Here is a 21,821-nt window from a genome sequence, read left to right as displayed (position 1 = left end):
TCCAACACTGCACACCACCTCTCCTGCTCTGAAAGACAGATGAAACCCAAAGTCATGGGCTAAATGAACTCAATGGATATTTTACAGGAATGGGCCATAGATGAAGTGAATGATATCTGTGTGTATATATCAAGACAAGATAGGGAAACCGGTGGTGATTAATAAGAACACATTGGAGAGGGGAGGGCCTGTGCATGACGTAGATGGTATAGAATAAGGGGTGGATACTGTCCTGGTTTCGGCTGGGATAGAGTTAATTTCCTTCCTAGTAGCAGGCATAGTGCTGTGTTTTGGATTTAGTAGGAGAAGAATGTTGATAACATGCTGATGTTTTTAGTTGTTGCTAAGTACTGCTTATGCTAGTCAAGGACTTTTCAGCTTCCCGTGCTCTGCCAGGTACACAAGAAACTGGGAGGGGGCACGGCCAGAATAGTTGATCCAAACTGACCAAAGGGCTATTCCATACCATATAACGTCATGCTCAGTATATAAACTGGGGCGGGGGGGGTGGGGGGGGGGGGTGGGGGGGGGGTGTTGGCCAGGGAGCAGCGATTGCTGCTCGGGAACTGTCTGGGTATTGGTCGGCAGGTGGTGAGCAATTGCATTGTGCATAACTTGCTTTGTATATTGTTATTATTATCATCATTATTATATTATTATCATTTTACCTTATTTCAATTATTAAACTGTTCTTATCTCAACCCAGGAGTGGGGTTTTTTTTCCACTCTTACTCCTCCGATTCTCTCCCCCATCCCATCGGGGTAGGGGGGAGTGAGCAAGCGGCTGCGTGGTGCTTAGTTGCTGGCTGGGGCTAAACCACGACACATGTATAACCCAAAGGTAGTAGAAACAAGGCAAAGCGCAAGAATGAGCAGTCCCAAGCCATTGTTAATTCACACAACATGTACAACAACCTCAACTAGCTGGTTTATATAGTTTAAGTTTCTTAGTGACTGTTAGTAAATGAAAACTTAAGACAGAAAAATTAGAAAAAGATGCCCAAACCTAAATACTTGCTTTCTTCAAATACTGTTTCTGGAAAAAAAAATTAAAGGAAAAATCTTTATTGAGCTCCTATCTCTGGAAACAACGAATACTCTTTGCAAATTGAAGTAATTCCCACCAAATACAAATTATATACAAACATTTATAATGAGAAACTTAATATTTTTGTTAAACATGTAATTGTTAGCAAACATTTTTCCCCAGGGATCCCAAATGTCTTTTCCTAACCCTGCCTCCCAGTGTGCCTTAATGACATATGTCTGACATGCTTTCTTTGCAACAACAAATTCCTGCATTTTCTTAACATTTCTTTTTCCTTATAATCATAGAATCATAGAATCATAGAATCATCTAGGTTGGAAAAGACCTTTAAGATCATCCAGTCCAACCATTAACCTACACTACCAAGCCCACTCTAGACTAATCAAGGGTAGACTAGACTAAACCATATCCCGAAGTGCCACATCTACCCGTTTTTTAAACGCCTCCAGGGATGGTGACTCCACCACCTCTCTGGGCAGCCTGTTCCAATGCCTGACCACCCTTTCCGTAAAGAAATTCTTCCTAATCTCCAGTCTAAACCTCCCCTGGCGCAGCTTAAGCCCATTTCCTCTTGTCCTATCGCTAGCTACTTGGGAGAAGAGACCAACACCCACCTCACTACAACCTCCTTTCAGGTAGTTGTAGAGAGCGATAAGGTCTCCCCTCAGCCTCCTCTTTTCCAGGCTAAACAACCCCAGTTCCCTCAGCCGCTCCTCATAAGACTTGTTCTCCAGACCCTTCACCAGCTTCGTTGCCCGCCTCTGAACACGCTCCAGCACCTCAATGTCTTTCTTGTAGTGAGGGGCCCAAAACTGGACACAGTATTCCAGGTGCGGCCTCACCAGCGCCGAGTACAGGGGGACAATCACCTCCCTGCTCCTGCTGGCCACAGCATTCCTGATACAAGCCAGGATGCTGTTGGCCTTCTTGGCCACCTGGGCACACTGCTGGCTCAAGTTCAGCCGGCTATCTACTAACACCCCCAGATCCTTTTCGGCCAGGCAGCTTTCCAGCCACTCCTCCCCAAGCCTGTAGCGTTGCATGGGGTTGTTGTGACCGAAGTGCAGGACCCGGCACTTGGCCTTGTTGAACCTCATACAGTTGGCCACGGCCCATCGATCCAGCCTGTCCAGGTCCCTCTGCAGGGCCATCCTACCCTCGAGCAGATCGACACTCCCACCCAATTTGGTGTCGTCTGCAAACTTACTGAGGGTGCACTCGATCCCCTCATCCAGATCATTGATAAAGATATTGAACAAGACTGGCCCTAAAACAGAGCCCTGGGGAACACCGCTCGTGACCGGCCGCCAACTGGACTTAACACCATTTATCACTACTCTCTGGGCTCGGCCACCCAACCAGTTCTTTACCCAGCGAAGAGTATGCCTGTCTAAGCCGTGAGCTGCCAGCTTCCCGAGGAGGATATTATGCGAGACGGTGTCAAAAGCTTTGCTAAAGTCCAGGTAGATGACATCCACAGCCTTTCCATCATCTACCAGGCGGGTCACCAGGTCATAGAAGGAGATCAGGTTGGTCAAGCAGGACCTGCCTTTTGTGAACCCATGCTGGCTGGGCCTGATCCCCTGGTTGACCTGTACTTGCCTGTGGAGTTCGCTCAAGATGAACCTCTCCATAATCTTCCCCGGCACCGAGGTCAGGCTGACAGGCCTGTAGTTCCCCGGGTCCTCCTTCCGGCCCTTCTTATAGATGGGCGTCACATTGGCAAGCCTCCAGTCATCAGGGACCTCCCCTGTTAACCAGGACTGTTGATAGATGATGGAAAGTGGCTTGGCAAGCTCCTCTGCCAGCTCCCTCAGTACTCTCGGGTGGATCCCATCCGGCCCCATAGACTTGTGAGCGTCCAGGTGGCATAGCAGGTCATTAACTGCTTCCTCCTGGACTATGAGGGCTCCATTCTGGTCCCTATCCCTATCCTCTTGCTCAAGGGCCTGAGTACCCTGGGGATGACCGGTCTGGCTGTTGAACACAGAGGCAAAGAAGGCGTTAAGTACTTCAGCCTTTTCCTTGTCCTTGGTGACAATGTTCCCCCCCACATCCAGCAAAGAATGGAGATCCTCCTTGGCTCTCCTTTTATTGCTGATGTACTTATAAAAGCATTTTTTATTGTCTTTTACAGCACTGGCCAGATTGAGTTCTAGCTGGGCTTTTGCCTTTCTAATTTCCTCCCTGCAGGACCTAACAAGATCCCTGTACTCCTCCTGAGCTGCCCGCCCCTTCTGCCAAAGGCGGTAGACTCTCCTTTTTTCCCTGAGTCCCCGCAAAAGCTCCCTATTCAGCCAGGCCGGTCGATTTCCCCTCCGGTTGGTCTTACGACACACGGGGACAGCCCGCTCCTGCGCCCTTAAGACTTCCTTCTTGAAGAGGGCCCAGCCTTCCTGGACCCCTTTGCCCTTCAGGACCGCCTCCCAAGGGACTTTCCCAACCAGGGTCCTGAAGAGGGCAAAGTCTGCCCTCCGGAAGTCCATGGTAATAGTTTTGGTGCCCCTCCGCTTAGCATCACCCAAAATTGAGAACTTTATCATGTCGTGGTCGCTAAGCCCGAGACGGCCTCCGACCTCGACATTTCCCACAAGCCCTTCTCTGTTGGTAAACAGCAGGTCAAGCGGGGCACCTCCCCTGGTAGGCTCGCTTACCAGCTGCATTAGAAAGTTATCCCCCACATGCTCTAGGAACTTCCAAGACTGCTGCCTCTCTGCTGTGTGGTATTTCCAGCAGATGTCTGGCAAGTTGAAGTCCCCCATGAGAACAAGGGCTAGCGATTGCGACACTTCTGCCAGCCGCTTATAGAATGCCTCATCTACCTCTACCTCCTGGTTGGGTGGTCTATAGCAGACTCCCAACAGGACATCCGCCTTTCCAGCCTTCCCCCTCATCCTTACCCATAAGCATTCCACCTTGTCATCACCACTGTCAAGCTCTATGCAGTCGAAACACTCCCTAACATACAGAGCCACCCCACCGCCTTTCCTACCCTGCCTATCCCTTCTGAAGAGCTTATAGCCCTCCAGTGCAGCACTCCAGTCATGAGAGTCGTCCCACCACGTTTCCGTGATGGCGACTATGTCATAGCCATCCTGCTGCACAAGGGCCTCCAGCTCCTCCTGTTTGTTGCCCATGCTACGTGCATTGCTGTACATGCACTTAAGCTGGGCTGTCGATTTTGCCCCCAATGTTGCCATGCCGCCCCTGGGCTCCTTACTAGCGGGCCTGTTTATATCCCCTTCCCCCTTCAAACCTAGTTTAAAGCCCTCTCAATGAGTCCCGCCAACTCTTGGGCGAGAATCCTTTTCCCCCTTGGAGACAGCCGATCTCCATCAGCCGCCAGCAGGCCCGGTGCCATGTAGACCTCCCTGTGATCGAAGAACCCAAAATTCCAGCGATGGCACCAGCCTCTGAGCCACCTGTTAATCAGGTGAGTTTTCCCATTCCTTTCAGTGTTCCTTGCTGCCACTGACGGGATAGAGGAAAACACAACCTGTGCTCCCGATCCTGCGAGCAATCGCCCCAGTGCCCTGAAGTCCCTCTTCATTGGCCTAGGACTTCTCTCTGCAATCTCGTCACTGCCCACCTGTATAACCAGCAGTGGGTAATAATCGGAGGGCCTCACGAGGTCAGGCAGTTTCCTCGTAATGTCCCTAACCCGGGCCCCAGGGAGGCAGCAGACTTCCCTGTGGGATGGGTCCGGGCGGCAGATCGGGCCCTCAGTTCCCCGCAGGAGGGAATCCCCCACCACAATCACCCTCCTTTCTTTCTTAACAGGGGCAGTCGTAATCCGTGGGGGTGACTGACTGACCCTCGGCAACCCCCTGGCTGGACCTTCCCCTTCACCTCCCTCCCCGCTTGCCTGGCCCTCAACCTCCAGAGCCCCGTATCTGTTGTGTAGGGGCAGCTGGGGAGGTGAGGGAGGTCGGGAGGGGATTCGCCTGCCTCCCCGGGCAGGGACCTGTTTCCATTCCCCCCCGTCTCCTGGATCCCCTCCTTCTGCTTGCCGGCAAGAGGGTAGGGGATCCTCTGCTCCTTGTGGGGCCTCCGCCTGCTGCCCTGGCCCCAGGGAGGGCAGGGTGCGGCTCCACCAGTCTATCTCCTGCTCGCACTCCCTGATGCTCCTCAGCCTTTCCACCTCCTCCTTCAGCTCTGCCACCAGGCTGAGCAGATCATCCACCTGCTCACACCGAAGACATTTGCCGTCCCCGCTGCCGTCTGGCACAAGCGACAGGCTCAGGCACTCCCTGCAGCCAGTGACCTGGACGGCCGCGTGTCTGTGCGGGAGCTCCGTCTGGGTCGCCACATTCCTTTTGGCGGCGGCTTTCGGGCGGGTGGTGACCATGGCTGCCAGGTGTTCTCCTGGGAGGACGGTGACCACTGCCTGGGTTCCCCTTTGGAACTTGGAGGGGGGGGACACTCAGCCTTTCCTGCGCGCCCTGACCGCGCGAACTGACGCGCAAACTGACGCGCCACGCCCTCCTGACGCGCCACGCCCTGTTTGCCCGTCCTGTTCGCCGCGCTCCTGGTCGCTCGCGCTCCCTGGGGGCTGCTTTTATAGGTGTATATGTATAATGTAAGGCAGACATCTCATATTGTGGGACTTTTACAGCATTCAGGCTTCATAACAGGAAGCAAAATTATCTTGAAGATAAGAAAACACAGCAGCACACTTTTTTTACCCCTCAGCTTCTTCTCCCTACTTTATTACAGCATGCAAATTGTTTCTGCCAAAAAGAGGTAGGATCAAAGACCAAAGGTAACAACGCTATAGTGGTCACGGGACAGCGTGACACAGTCAGCTAGAAATCTTCCTTGCTTTGTTACCTTGAGATCATAGTTACAAAGCTCCAGGATGGCAGAGACCACCCTGACACAGGGGACAGTAACCAGCAGGAGAAGCGTGCAGTGCGATGTCGCTCATACATAGCACACACCCCTATAGCCACAGGATGGACCCACCCGTGCATCTGGAGCAGGGAGGTCTGCTGGAGAGTAACATGCCAGCATGAACTTGCAAGACAGCTGAGAACCTAAATAAAACCTGGTAAAGAGAGAAACTCACCGCTGCTCCCCCTGCCACTCGCCCAAACTACACGTTCCCACCATCGACTTTGCACAGCACCTGGTGCTTACCAGAATCTGTGAGCTGAATCTGCTCTGCATGAAAAAAAAATCACTCATCCATAATCTTTATACCATTCACAGGCCTTCTCTTTTCAGCCTCACAGTTGTACTGCCGTTCTCCATAGTACATACACCCTCCTCCTACCTATGTACCTTGTTGCAACAGGAAAAAAACAGAACCAAAACCCCCAGCCTTCCTAATCTCCAAAAGAGCTGCAGTTCCCAGACTGCCCTGCAGAAACCTCTTCATGGCAGGATGGAGCTGAAGGCCCTCTACTTATCTTCAAACCACCTACCATTACAGGTTTTCAGTTCTCCATATGCAAATAGCTTTTTCAAACCCTATCTGATAAAATATTGAGTGGCTTGTCTTTTGCTTGTATCTGATTAATCACAGATCTGTGGGACACTAACATATCGATCTTGCACCATGATTTATGGGAGTTTTTACACTTCAAGTTCTAAAAGGACAAAGCACTGCTATAACCAGCAAGGCCAATGTTTTGTTCCAGGCTGGATCCAGGACAGCTCTGAAGGAACAGAAGTACAGATACAGGGAGATACTGAAAAAATTTATTTCGGGTATGGATTCATGTTGCAGCTAAGCTGAAGTATTGGCACCTTCCTTCATCCTTCTCCCCTCAACCTAATCTTTCCAACCAGCTCTAAGCCCATCTGGCTCTAACACTAAGCCAATTCAACTCACTAAACTGCTTAAAAAAAAATAGTAACTTTCTCTCATGTTAACTTGCTGTCACTGTACCACAGCATCAGATGGGCACCAGATGTAGCTTAAGATAAAAGCTTGGGGACAGGAATTCCCCTTTCGGGCAATGGCTGCTTCTTTAGTCCAGCTGCCTGGTGAAACAGCACCCTACCCAGAGCCCAGGGACGGATGGAGGCCCTTTCCAGCTCCCTTCACAGCAACAGCCAGAAAGCAGAGACACAAGGCAAGCACAAGAACCCCATTGTAAAAACTGAGACTATCTTGTGTGCAAGATGGGAAATGGAAAGAATGAGCTCCCACAGCAGCAGAAGGGTGCCCCCGAACTTCATCAGAAAACCACTACACAAGGGATTATAGGGCAGAAAGGGAAGTAGCAAAATCCCATATTATATTTTTTCCAGCGGGAAGGAAGGAACTATCTGAACGGATAGTGCCCATATCTACACATGCATGCGCACACCCATCAAACTTCATTATCAGTCTTCGAGTGTACTTGGCAGTTTCTGCTTTAGCATGGAATATTGTTTTAAGGATAAATAAGGAAATGCTACCCTCGTAACTTTCTTCTGAAGTAGCTGTTTACTTTGAAAGGCACTCTAGGGAAAAAAAAGATAACCAGAAATGAAAGAAACAAGAAAACTGGGAAAAAAGGAAAAAGAAAAACCTCAAAAACTTGAGCCATGATGAATTGTAAGAAAAAAACAGAATAAAAGATGATTTGCATCTATCTTCATAATATTATGACATCAGCTATTAGTATATTTTCAGTGTCCAAAAATAGCAAACACTAGAAGAGGCAGAATTTTGTCAGACCTTTCTTGCCAGCATCCAGGAGGAACACTGAATAAGAAGTTTCTGCTACTGAAGGGATGAGGCCCAACTATATTCACCAGCTATAAGAGGTCTATCCAAATTCTTAGAGACATACACAAAGATAAGAAAATAAAAACATCTTGACCTTTAAAAGGTAACGTGACATGGAAGATTAAGAGCTGCTTCTTTCTTCACTGTCTTGCCAATAAGCTTATCACAGACACCCACTACAAGACACGAGCTTCAACACAGGAAAACAAAACAAAACAAATATCCAAGGAGTTTAAAAGAAAACAGGTTATTAAAAAGGAGTGAATAAAATCCATTAAAATCAAGCTTGTCCAAAACTCTTCTTTCAGACATCAGGTAAACCACACAGCACTTTGGCCCAGTGGCAGCTGAGCCCCAGCACATCACCCTGTTCCATCTACCCTGGGGCTGAAGAGGAGCACCCATATACCAGTTAGGCAATAAAAATGGACATTCACCCATGCCAGATGCTTCTCAATCTATGTACATACTGACCCCAGAGTTAACTGAAACCTGATGCAGGGAGGTAATGCACTTGTTAGGAGGCAAGCCAAACAATGCTGCATTTTTCAACAAGACTTCAGGCGAAGAGTTGCAACAAAGACTACCTATCTCTATGTCCTGTTGAGCACTGCTGGGGAAACAACAGTGAGAAAGAACAAAGGTGGTAATAAAACAGTAAGAAGAAGGTAGAAGGATACGATGATGATGTGGAGGGCTTTAATGATTCAGGCACACATTTCAACTTGGTCCCCTGAATCCTGCATTGCAGAACTGCTTTCTTCAACCTCAGCACAAGAAACCATGCACTTACATCTCGCTGCAGATCTTCAAAGTTGGTTCTGCAATCATCACTTCAAGAAAACTCAGGAGAATACAACAAGTTTATGCTTCCTTGACAGCTACAAAGCTTGTGCCAAGAAACCGTCAAATACTTTGATACTTATTCCAAAGTAAATACACAGGTTCTTTATAACCAAATGAGTGTCATGTAATCAGAGAGACTGAAATATTTTGCCTTGGTATTTACATATAGGTATAGTAAAAAGATCTTTCTTCCAGTAAGAGAACTGTGTGATACATCCGTAACTCAGAGGTATGAAATATCATCAAGCTGGCATCTTGAATCTCTGTGTCATACCGTTCTTGAGTCCAAAAAATGCCCATAGCCCTTCGTCAATGAAATCACGTTTCAGAAGTATAGTTTATTCCTCTAAAAAAAAAAAAACAAACCCAAAAAACCCAACAACAACAAAAAAAGCCCACACAACAAAACAACCACCAGCTCCTTACAGAAACCAACACCTGGAAGAAAACTTATTTCCTTTAATTCTCTTAAATAGAGGTTGCCATCATACTCCCGCTCCTCAGCAGGATTTAACGTTCCTTGCCAAAGCAACATACAAAAGAATAACAAGGTTTAAAGACCAGCCCTCTGCAACAGAAAAGCTGAAGTTGGAAAGGATGCCTCAAGATCAACGTAGTTCAAGCCCCTGTTCCCGCAGAGTCAGCTAGAGCAGGCTGCCCAGGATCACATCTGAAGAAATCCTAAAGGAATTTCTGATAAACGTTACCCATGTCTTAGTTAGACAAAACCCAGCATTTTACAGTTATCATTATTGTTGTCATTCACACCAGCAATGAATTAAGGTATCCCTCAGGAACATAGTGAGCTGCCACTTAAGTCTTCAACCTCCAACAACTACAGTTGACTATTCAATGCAGATAGTTGGTTCTATCTTGGTTCTGATAAATACAGAGAGTATTTTATATTCCTCTACTCAAACACAGGAAAGAGAATAATTTAAACACTGGTTAACTACAGCAGAAATCCAAAAGACAAAAAAAAAAGCTCCAACCACCCAACTGGTCGAGTCTGAAATTCTGCTTTGATTGAAAGAAAGTTGATAACCTAGCACTCCCAGTTCTCCTGGTTGTGCACCTTCTGCTTCCTCAAAGTGATAAAGAGAACAACACAGGAGATTTAGTCCTTTTTCTGTAAGCCCTTAAGCGCATCCCCATCACTCCTAAGTTGGAAGCCACAGATGTCAAAATAAGACTGGATGTCTGTCCTGGTTTCGGCTGGGATAATTTTCTTCCTAGTAGCAGGCATAGTGCTGTGTTTTGGATTTAGTAGGAGAAGAATGTTGATAACACACTGATGTTTTTAGTTGTTGCTAAGTACTGCTTATGCTAGTCAAGGACTTTTCAGCTTCCCATGCTCTGCCAGGTACACAAGAAACTGGGAGGGGGCACAGCCAGAATAGTTGATCCAAACTGACTAAAGGGCTATTCCATACCATATGATGTCATGCTCAGTATATAAACTGGGGGGGTGGGGGTGGGGGTGTTGGCCGGGGAGCAGCGATTGCTGCTCAGGAACTGTCTGGGTATCGGTCAGCAGGTAGTAAGCAATTGTGTTGTGCACCACTTGCTTTGTATATTATTATTCCTATTATTATTATATTGTTATTATTACTACTACTACTATTTTACTTCATTTTATTTCAATTATTAAACTGTCCTTATCTCAACCCAGGAGTTTTTCTCACTCTTACTCTTCCGATTCTCTCCCCCATCCCATCGGGGTAGGGGGAGTGAGTGAACAACTGCGTGGTGCTTTAGCTGCTGGCTGGGGTTAAACCACGACAACGTCCTCGTGTCTTCTGCAGATACTCACTGCTCACAGGACTGTTTTCATCAGAAGCAGCTAAAGATAAAAAGCGTAAGGATGCTCTCAGCTAAAACAAGATATCTTACTCATCCTCCCATGTTCCAGAAGGTAGGAAAAAAGAAAAGGGGTGCGGGTTGGGGGAGGCGGGGGGGAAGGGAGGAGGAGGAAGAATAACACTGATGGAAAATTAGTATGATGGGGGAGTGGGAATGAGAGTGAAAGGGAAGGAGTGTTACAGATGAAGATCATGGTCAATTGTATTATTCCACTGCTATGACAGAACTTTCCAGCATGGTTGCTGCTAATCATTAAGGCAAACCCAACAAAAGCCTCTAAAACAGCTTCTCATTACCTTCCAAAATAGAGGGAAGGAAAAAAAAAAAAAATCTGCTGTGATAATCCAGCACATCAGATGTGATAAGAAAAAGAAAATGGGCCAATTTGTTTTTCTCTCACAATGTAGAAGGGTACATAGGACTTTGAACTCTTCACACCATCTATGTTAACTGCCATCTCTCTTAAATCCCTAGTTTATGAACTAACTCTGAGGACATCGCAAGGTTTGGATAATAAACTCAACTATAGTGCATTCCCAAAGGTGAATGAGAAGTGTCAGTGTGCCCCCTTTTTGAGGAACAGGCTTTTCATTTGGAAAAAAAATTTAAGGGGGGTGGCAGAGTAAAAAAAAAAAAAAAAAGATAGTGGTAAAAATGTGTAAAATTGTTTTCACTGTAGTAATCCAACAAACATAGCTACAAGAGTCTCACTTGTCACCGTTACAATTACACTAATGTGATGGGGTAAGTCTGAAACATTAGGAATGGTCCCAATTATGACATCTCTCTCAGTTTAGAAAAATACCTCCCACACATTCTAGACAGGACAGCTCAAACTCAACAGCCACTGTCAGCAACAGACCCAACTGCACCTGTGTAGACCAGCACAAGCTTTACAAAGTCATATGGCTGATGCACAGAATGGAGGAGGACTGTGTAAGAAAATGTGTAAGAAAAGCAGCTGCTGTCATCTCAGTGCCAGTAGCCTGGCTCAACAGAAGTACTCCTACGTAGCTCAGTAGTGATGTCTCTCTCCTCCACCTTTTCTTTCTTCTCCCTCTCTACCAGCAAACTAGTTCACGGTTAGGGCAAGATTCAATGCTTGAACAGTCTTCAACACATGCTGTGGTCAAAAGGAGCACAATGGATGGAAGCATCTCACAGACCAGGTGTCTACCTACCGGCCACCTAGCTGGGCTGTCTTTATCTCAACAGACATGTGGCCTTCAAATGAACTTCAGTCCTGTCCTGAAGCAGAATAGGAAGATTCTGAACCCACTTTTGGAAAGAAAATGCCATTCTTGACCATACCAAGTAAGGATGTTATCTCCTTTTTGCAGTTTAATAGCAACAGTATCATTAAAATTGTCATAACACTAAGGAAAAAAAAAAAATCTTCATTCCAACCATCACCTCATTACACAACTTAATTTGTGTTTTCTACCATAATCAGAAAATTTTACTTGGAAACGAAGGGACCTTTAAAAGCAATCTAGTTTTCAGCTGCTGCTGTTACAGAAGAAAATTTAGTTGCAACCAGAACACAGCTTCAGAAAGTTAAAGTCGTATGTCACCTGTTCTTAATGACCTGGACTAGCTGACCAGTCAGAGCAATGGGATGAGACAGAGCAATGACAACCTGCTGGGCAGCTACTTCATAGCCAGCCTGTCAATGGCTGCAGGTGACTTTGCATCCCCGAATGCCATGAGTGAAACAGAAAGGCTGGGACAGCAGTTCCATCCAGCACTAACACCTTTTGCCCATGAAGCCCCAAAGCTTCACCAGCTTTTCACAGCAGGCAAGAAATCTGCTTGGACATAAACAAAAAGAAGGTTTGGGAGCAAAGGCCTGCCACTGTGAAGGAAGCAGCTTTAATCTCCTAGAAGATATCCTTGAAGATGGCTGTAACTGGAATTCCATACATATTCACTGTGTCCATTTCAAATAGCAGCAAATGAAATCTTCCACCTGTTACAGGCTATGAAAAGCCCCCCTTTTTCCTTAAATAACTGAATCCCTACCTAATAATAATCCCATAATACATGCATTAAACAAGATAAACCTAAGAATGACATGAGCTGATAATGTGCTTAGAGACCCACCAATCAAACACCAGACTCCTACAAGGTCAAGCCATTATAACTAGATTCTCTGAATGTTTCAGGAAGGTAATGTTAGCTACATCATTGTGTAGTTTTACAGTCAAAATCTGTAAAAGCAAAACCAGTTTAAGTACAGGCACATTTTGATGGAAGGATTCAAATACACTTGTACCCATACAAGGCACATTTGAATTGGCTACCACTTGTTGGCTTATATACAATACAGCATTAAAGCAGCAAGTATTCATAAAGACTACAATAGTACCTGACTTCCAGACAGGGCTGGCAGAAAGAGCTAGCCTTGTTCCATCAACTGACAACCAACAACGAGCCCTCAAAGCCCTTCTTCAGACACCTGACACAACCAGAATTAAAGGATCCGCTGCATACAGTAACCACAAAGCTTGCAATGGCAACTACTCTGCCACAAGACTATTTTATAATAAATAAATTTAAAAAATAAATCAGAAAAGTGGCTCCCTTCAAACACTGCGTGACTATTTCAGTCACAAACTGGACCTGAGGATATGAGCTCGCCTGAAGGACGTCAGCCAGTCACTTCCCAAGACCTACGCTGGGTATAACATGTGAGAACAAGCTTTGTAGACTTAATCAGTCCCCACGGGCTTTTGGCAAGCCCCACGTACTATCACACAATTAACAGTTTCTGTTGAAGAGGCCCAGAAATTAAGCAACAAAGATGCTGCAGGTCAAGTTTCACAGACTACCATCTACTTACCAAGCATCTGTCTCCCCCATTCCAACAGTTCTCACTGACAGCCTCAGATTATATTTATTTCCAAGTATTAAAATGATAGCAGAAGTGGTAAACAACTGCCATTTGCAGACATACTTTTTGAAGACTTCCATAACAGAAAACTACCACTTTAAGACCAGAAAAAACTTAACACCCAAATACCATGCTTTATCATAATAAAAACATACCTCTTCTGGCAGCAATACTGTGGTGGCTGCTTTATACAGACAGAGCCAGAAAGTTAAAAAATGACTGAGTCTCTTCCTCACCTGATTTCACTTACAGTATTTTAAGAACACATCAATACTGCTAGTGTAACAAAAGCAATTAAGTTAAACTTTTCAGCTCTGACTGCTAACTCGAGTTTTTATAAGAAAGGTGTTCCGCCCAAAAAAAGTATTCTGCTATTGATTTATTTTTTTAAAAACCCGACCAGACTGTTAGTATGGGGTAATACTGGCTAGTAGTTATTACAAAAAGTATTTGCTAGAGTATTGCTGAAGTATTTCCAGTAGCCAAAAATGTCAGACATGAAATACCTTTAATTTTTAGCTGACATCTTCTTCCACTTAGCTGTATGCATTACGCTACCTGCAGTACCTCAAAAAAAAAAAAACCCAACCACCCACCACCAAAACCAAAAAACCCCCCAAACACAAAACAAAAAAACAAACCAAACCAAAGCAGACAAAGCTTCCTCGTCATATGTGCCAAATCTTCCTTTCTTGAATAGGAAATAAATAATTGGGATCAAAATTGCGTGAGAGTGAGCTTTCTGCCCAGGCAGACATGAACATCTCATTGGGAATTAGAGCAACCTGTACACCAAACGCTCCATCTAAACCGCCACACTTTCTACTAAAACTTAACCAGGCTCAGAAGAAACTTCAGAGTGATGTAGAGCGATGTATTAAGAGACAGAAAACACAACATGTCAAATAAACAGCGAAATCAAATTATAATTAAGACAGTAAACTATGTGACAATACATTTCTATCTCAGGACTAATTCTGTAGCCTGTTTGATAGAAGACATCAAGAAGAGCATTCCCCATCTGGCAATCAGTGGGGTAATGGAATAGATTTGGACTAGAAAAGAATATCTTCAGCCTCTTTACAGTAGGTAATCTCTGTTAAGAGTTTCAGCCAAGTTCCAAAATAAGCCTGACCTACAAATTCCTACGAAACCAAAGAAGAAAAAACAAATCCATACATTTAATGTTTAAAGGTGATCAGAAATTCAGACAAAAAAGGAAAAGCATTGTAACATTCACACACTGGTCAAACAGGCACCTGAGAGTCTGTAAACCCACATTTTTCTTTCCTCAACTTTTATGTAACATTTACTGAATGCAAATCATACATCATGCATCCAAATGGCCCAGTCTCACCAGAACTCCATAGCAACAAGTACAAAAAATTCCAAGAAAAGAAACAAGTGTAGTTGTATGTTCTTGTAAGACCCCGAACTGCTAGCTGAGGGCACTACGACCACGAACAACTCCAGAACACAAAGCCACACAAGCTAACATCAGTGGAATGGTCCTCACTGCTATAGGGACATATAATATGGTTTTATCTTTGACTACTTCTACTCCTATATATATTGCCTTTGTATTAGAAAGGAACAAGTGAGGCATATTCCTGCACAGATGACCTGGAAGAAGCAAAAAACGACCCAATTCCACATCCCCTAGGCTTAGGAGAGTAAAAGCGAAGCTGCTGAAATGGTGGAAGAGCAGTGCCTAGCACTCTTCAGAAAGAGGTCTTTAAATGGCAAGATTTATTTCTGCCAGAGGAAGAGTTTCATGACCTCTCAAGCTTTTCTCTCTTAGCCAAAACATGCATCTCGTTGCATAAGCCAGCAAATTATAGCTATGTGCCATGGAAAGAACTGTAGCAGAAAAACTGGGGAGGGTCTGAAAAAGAAAAGGATAAAAATGAGGAGCATTTTGCACAAGAGACCAGTCAAAAGTTGTTTTGAGGCACAGCTTTTAAATAAAATGTGGTTTTCATGAATGGACAAATTATACAAGTAACATTTGTGTCTAAATGAGACCTGCTCTTCAAAATTATCATATTGTAATGAAAAACAGTGTACAAGTACATTTAGGTACATAAAAGTATATATAAATATATGATGCACTATCTTAAACAGGTACAGGCTTTAAAAAAGCACACTGATATTTTTCCTAAAAGATCTCCACTGCAGATTGGATTTGGTTTTTTAAAAAGGGGGGAGGGGTGTGTTATAACCTTAGTTCTCTTTCAGAGCACAGAAATAAAAAACATTTTATAGTGACTAATAAAAAACTAAAGTACTGGACTTTCACAGCATCACTTTCATGCTTTTACAGAAGATCCTGCCAGGCTGATTAGGGAACTCTTCATCTTTCCATTACATCAGAAAATTGCAGCATCTTGCAGTCTGAAGGTAAGAAAGCTTAGTCTACAGATCAATGAGCTACAATTCAGCTTAGCTGCCAATCACAGTCTCAAAATTGTCCTTATCTCCTAAAAAGGTTGTGGCAGATCTCTTAGTTTTCACTACAGGATTCAGTAATTTTTTTCAGCAAGAAAAAAATTACAGTGTTGATATAACAAAGCAACATAGCAGCATTGTTCTACAGGTTTTTTTTTTATCCCAACTATTATTTTTCTAGTACATGAAGAATACAAAAAATAAATCTCCCTGCAGTCCGTCTGTTTTCACACACACACACACAAAAGCCTTCATTAAGGCAGAGGTCAGCTACAACATCAATACACAAAGTGCTGAAGAGCACTGTACATACAGTAAAGAGGCTGCTGAAAACTTGAGGAAGTCATTGTCAGCAGCAGCCTTCCACTATGGGCTGGAATCTGCTCAAATATGAAGAGGGAACTGACAATCTCTACAGGTATCAATTTACTTCTTGAAGAAGTAGTATGGTACTATACAAAATTTGTATCCACTTTACATAGATTAAAATGCAAATATCTAATCCAAAATCACTATTCCTTCCTCTCCAAGTAAGGCAGTTCTGAATATTAATGATGGAGGGGTCCATTAAAAGCAGCATATACAAACTTCAAGTGATCACAGAACACGAGCACATAACATATTACCAGATGCTGAAGATGTTCCTGCCCGCAAATGCTTTCAAGTCACTTAGGCAAGGCAGAAAAAGGAATCGCCCCTTAGATCAAAGATTGCATCTCAGATCACAAACTAAGTCTTTGGAGCGGTCAAGAAGTTTGAGCTAACATTATCGCTTTATCCAATCACTTAATTAATCCAGCAGCTATACAGCAATACAAATTTCAGTATCAGATGCACTGCACTAAGACAGTTCACAATCACTTTAGGCGTTTCACAGATTTAACATATTGCAGACCCATATACAAAAAAAAGAGTCCAGTGGCTAAACAAACACACAGTCAGGACCTACACAAAAGAGAAGCCAACCCCGGGATATCCTGGCCGATTGGCAAGCGCGAGCAGGCACAAATGCAACAACCGCTGTACTAAGCACGGCCGCAGTGCGAGGGCACACAGGTACCAACTGCACGCTATCGCAGCTCACAAGTCACAGGAACTCCTCTTGCACAAGCAACAGTACATGTCAGGTACTGCTTCATACTGCTCTGGCAGACATGCAGCGACATGTTAAACTTGCACAAAGTTACTAATCCTATACTTTTCCCCTGGCTCCTGCACCAAAGGTTCCACACTGGAGATGAGGACAGCCAATCTGTGATTCATTGCCTAAACCATGACATATGTCAGCCAGCATATGAAGGTGAAATAACATCAGTTTTCCGTGCCTGAACATCCTGATCTGAAAACTGCAACATCTGAGGAGCAGACTAAATGCTCCTACCCCAGGACAGTAGCACTAACAGCTTTTCAGCTTTTTTGTTCCAAGGTGCAGCTTGACAACATAGCTAAGGAAAATGCAATGACCAACTGCCCCCAGAAAAGATTGCCTCGGTCTCCTCCACCCCTTGTGTGCTCACCCTGTCTGCAGGGTGGACCATGCCAGGGAATCAATATGTTAAGTATAATTCCCATGAGGATCACAAAAGGACTCTTACCATCAAACACAAGCCTGGAGGCAGAAGGAATGGATCCATATATTTTTGGGACAGCAAACCAACAGATGGTCTTAAGTATATGGTCAAAGTGAACCTTACTCTGGCACTGCATCTTTGCCACCTCTGACCAAAGGCTCATTAACTAGAGAAGTGGAGGGAACGTCACCATATTCCTGCCCTGAAACTTGATATACAGGAAAGCATAAAAACGTCGGGAATTAGAGCCGAAGTGAGAGGTTTAAGGTTTTAGCGATAATTAAGAATAAATTAAAAAACAAAACAAAACAAACTGGTATTTTCAGAGTATCCAGCTGCATACTAACTAATTATTTCGGTACCAGTTCAGATTGAACGGAAAAACATCTCACGGCCATCTCAAAACGCCTCTGAAGGGGCCTCTACCACCACTTCCACCCAGGCGCCAGGGGCCGAGGATGCAGCGCGCCTGGAGCCGCCTCCCCACCGCTGCTTGCGACAGGGGGTCCCGGGGAGAAGAGCGCAGGCCCTGGCAGTCCCGAGCCCGGCTCCCTGTCAAACGCGCCCCCTCCTCCCCCATCCCGGCTCCCCTCCGAGGGTTCGCGGGGGGAGCCGCGGGCCCCGCCGCTGCGCCGCAGAGCCCCGTGGGGAGGGAGGGGACGAGGCTCCCACCGCCCCCCAGGCCCCTCAGCGGGACGAGGCCCCCACCCCTCCCCGGGCGAACAGCGGAAGCGACCCACGGCCTTCCTGCCGCGGCGCCGGCCGGGCTGAGCCCCCTCCCCCCGCCCCGGCCGCAGCCCTCGGCCTCCCGGCCCCGGCCGCCCTCACCCTCCGACAGCTCCAGCTCCAGCTCCGCCAGGCTCTCGCGCACCTCGGGCGGTAGCGGCACCGCCTCCAGGGAGCAGCCCCCGCGCTCCGCCGCCATGGTGCGGGCGAGGAGCGAGCGGGCCCCACCAGAGCCGCCGCCCAGCGCTGCCGCAGGTGGGGACGGGAGCGGGGGGGTGTTGGGCGGGGTGGAAGCTGCCCGGGACGGGACGGGACGGGACGGGACGGGACGGGACGGGGGACGCGCCGCGCCAGCCCTGCCGCCCAGCGCAGCCGCTGCCGCAGCCAGGGACGCGTGCCGCGCGCGAGGGGCGGGGCGGGGCGGGGCGGGGCGGCGCGGCGCGGGGCGGGGCGGGGCGGGGCGGGGCGCTCCCAGGCCGCCTCGCGCGAGCCGCCCCGCGGCGGGGAGGGGAGCGCGTGGGCCCCCTGGCGGTGGGAAGCGGCTGCCGACGGCTCCGTCAGCCTGAGGCGCCGCTGCTGAGGGGAGCGCCCCGCCCCGGCCGCCAGGCCCCGCCGGAGGAGCCCGAGGCCGGTGGGGCCTGGTCTGCCCCGGCAGTCAGCGACAGGCCCCGACGAGAGCTCCCCTAGGAGCGCGCGCCCTCTGGTAGTGAGGGCAGGGAGCCCCAGGCCTGCGGAAGGCCCCGGCACCCCGGCGTGGTCCCACCGCTGAGGAAGGGCCTCAGCACAACCTGCCCGCTCCCTCATCCAGCTGCTGTCCTCCCCCTTCCCTACCTGCCCTGCTTGCTGGTGCGGTGTCCCCTTCTGAAAATACCGAAAGTGCGCTTTCTCTCCCTCCCCTCTTCTTCTTCCCAGCAGTAAATAGGAAACATGAGAGAGCCCAAGGCCCCGGGGCCTGTTGTTCTCACAGCATTTCCGTGGAGCGGACACACATTTTCATGGAGCAGAATTACAGCGTACCTGAAAATGTGAGAGCCTGCATGTAAAATGGTGCTTAGGCCTGCATAAAGTAAAAAAAAAAAAAAAAAAAAAATCATAAGGGCACTACAGGGACCGGGAGGAAATGTTTGTTTTGGAGCCTGTACTGATGCGGTGGTTCATCCCAGTTTAACCACAGGTTCCAGCGTGAATGTGTGGCAGGAACCAAGGTGTGATCTTCTGGCATTCCTGCAGCCCCCAGAGACTCGTGCAAAGGCAATCTGGGACCTTGTCAGTGGTTCTGACCACAAGGACTGCTCCGCCAGTGACAATATCTTCCTGGAGGCAGAAGGTAGGGAAGAAATCTAGGGAGAAGTTTTCTACTAACAACTACTTATGTCAGAAACAGCTCTCACTTTTGGGGTGACCAGGTCTGTGTTAGTACCACATGTGGGGCAGGGGCAATGCAGCCCTCCCAGGCCTCTGAAGAAAGCATTTTCTCTGTTCTTTCCCCTCCAGAGTGCAGTGCTGCAGAGTAACTGACTGTGGCACTGCACCTAGTATCCCTGTGGACCCTGCTCCTGAGCTGGCAGGAGAATGACAGAGGCTGAAGAGTTTTTTTATTCTGAAAACAGGACACCACACTGCTGAGGAAGCCATCACGTAAATGCTGTTCTCCTCACACGTGTACATGACGGGTATAAAAAAATCACATGGGATTCACATGGGTTATCATGGCTTCACATCACACAGCACCCCAGCATCCACACTACAGTATAGCCTTCAAACAAGGGAGCAGTTTGGTGCTGCAAGTCTCCGAGCAGCAAGAGATAGGACGGTATTCATGTTTGCCAGCGCCATGTCTGCATTCTGCAAAACGTGGATCAATGGCATGCTGTAGCATAGCTCACTGTGAGACAGGCAGACATTTGCATTAGCAGACATTCCAGGTCACTGCAGCAGTGGGAGAATCTCTACTCACACGTCTTTCAGAAATTACCAAAAAATGATGGATCAGCCACTTCCTGTTCCCATTACCTACAACCGGTCCTTGCTTCTCCTTCCCTTTCATTCTGCTCTTGCCCTCTCTCTTCTTCTTTCCCTACCCTATCCCAAAATACTTCAGCCTCTGATTTCTCTGCTCATACTACTGAGGTCAACACACCACAAGAGAGCACATCCTGTATGACTGCACTTCAGAGGGCACAAACGCACCACACCAGTACTTGGAAAGCCATGCTGTTCAAAACTTGACTCGACTACCCCACACTGGACAGAAACATTTCTGCCACTGTGCTTCCATTGTCCTTCAGAAAACTGTCTCTTTGGGAACCAGGGAGCTGACTGGAGCGTAGCTGCAGGTTAATGTGTTAACTATAGCTCACAGATCCTGAAAGACTGATTGGCTTGATTTCTTCTCTGGAGATTTCTTTTCTGAATAGGGGGCTGCAGCATCTGCCTCTTACCCATCCCCCCCTGCATCCTGCCTGTATTTCTGGAAACAGTGAATGACCAAGGAGACTATCTTAGAGGGGCTACTGCAGTGCAGTGGGGTAAGAGGTCTCTATGAAGGGAGGCAGGGGAATAATACAGCACTGACTATCATGGAAAGGTTCCTACTGAATGCACAGCTGAATACAAGCCCTGCAGAGGCTTGGAGAGAGGCAGGGGGAAAGCCCTGCCATTCAGTGGGGGTGCCAAATGCTTGGATTCTGCAGGTGGTGGTGGGGCAGCATGGCTGGGGAAGCCTCAGCAGCAAATACGTAAAGTTATGGATAGCTTTCGTTGCCGAGACGTGAATTGCTAACAAACAGCCTTACTTTTCGCAATCCTCATTTCTGAGCAGGATGAAGTAGACTTATGCATAGGAACACTATTCCGCTATGCTTGCATCCAGTGCAAAGTGCTAAGGGAAAATAGTGTTTGTTCCTAGGGCTTTTGTGTACACACTAAGGCAATACTTGAATCATTTTCACCCTATCAGTGACTGACCTGAGAGCAGTGAATCTTTGGGACATTAAATTACTTACACTGTAGACTATTTAAAAACATGCAAACGCAAAGCCAAGTTCACTTGAAATAGAACTGATCCTTATGATGTGCCAACCTACGAATACCAGGGCATGCCAGTAAACTAACTACACACACGTAAAAGTTACCTTTTGTCCTTTAAGAGGTGGTTTTTTTATTGTCCACCTGAAGGTGCCAGATTTCAAAACTAGTCATTAATTTAGATTTGCACTGTCACTAATTACTGGCTCATTACAGGCCCTAAGGTGTAACAGCCCTCCTGCTTACAAAGTCAAAATGAAAAGTGCAGTTCACGTGCGAGTGTGAAATCACAGATTTGATTTAGTGCTAGTTTTGAATTCTGGTCTAGGAATGCACATTAAATAACAGAAGATAAACTCATGCTATGCTAAACAAAAAGGACGCCAGCATTATTCAGAGTGTGGACTTTGACAGAATGATACATCTAGCGTTAAGACTCCTAGAATCAGATTTTGAAAAGAAATATGATATAGTCACTGATCTGGCATAAATTTATTCAGTTCAAGTTGGTTTGGAACTCTAGACAAGTGGAGTTACTTTTGGCAAGCTTTTATACCAAATCAGGTACTGTTTGTTCAGGCCAAATTAAATTTATGCTCAATCAGGTAATAGGTTCTCCTACAGCTGCCATAGGAAAATAAACTCTGTATGTGTGCCAAGGTAACATCGCACAAACTG

The 21,821-nt window shown here is 46.7% G+C and overlaps 1 protein-coding gene across 1 annotated transcript in view; it reads right to left on the bottom strand.

Moving 5' to 3' along the window:
* DIP2A (disco interacting protein 2 homolog A) overlaps positions 1 to 18,315 on the bottom strand; it is a 146,562-nt gene extending 128,247 nt beyond the window's left edge. Inside the window, exon 1 of the mRNA XM_075711195.1 lies at positions 18,219 to 18,315. Within this exon, the coding sequence (XP_075567310.1) occupies positions 18,219 to 18,315 (97 nt within the window). The remainder of the gene's footprint in view (positions 1 to 18,218) is intronic.
* Positions 18,316 to 21,821: the final 3,506 nt, after the last annotated feature.

The sequence above is a fragment of the Pelecanus crispus genome, chromosome 5 (genome assembly GCF_030463565.1).
Source record: "Pelecanus crispus isolate bPelCri1 chromosome 5, bPelCri1.pri, whole genome shotgun sequence".
Classification (NCBI taxonomy): domain Eukaryota; kingdom Metazoa; phylum Chordata; class Aves; order Pelecaniformes; family Pelecanidae; genus Pelecanus; species Pelecanus crispus.
Note: the sequence above shows the minus strand (reverse complement) of the source record. Positions and strands in the feature narration are given on the sequence as shown.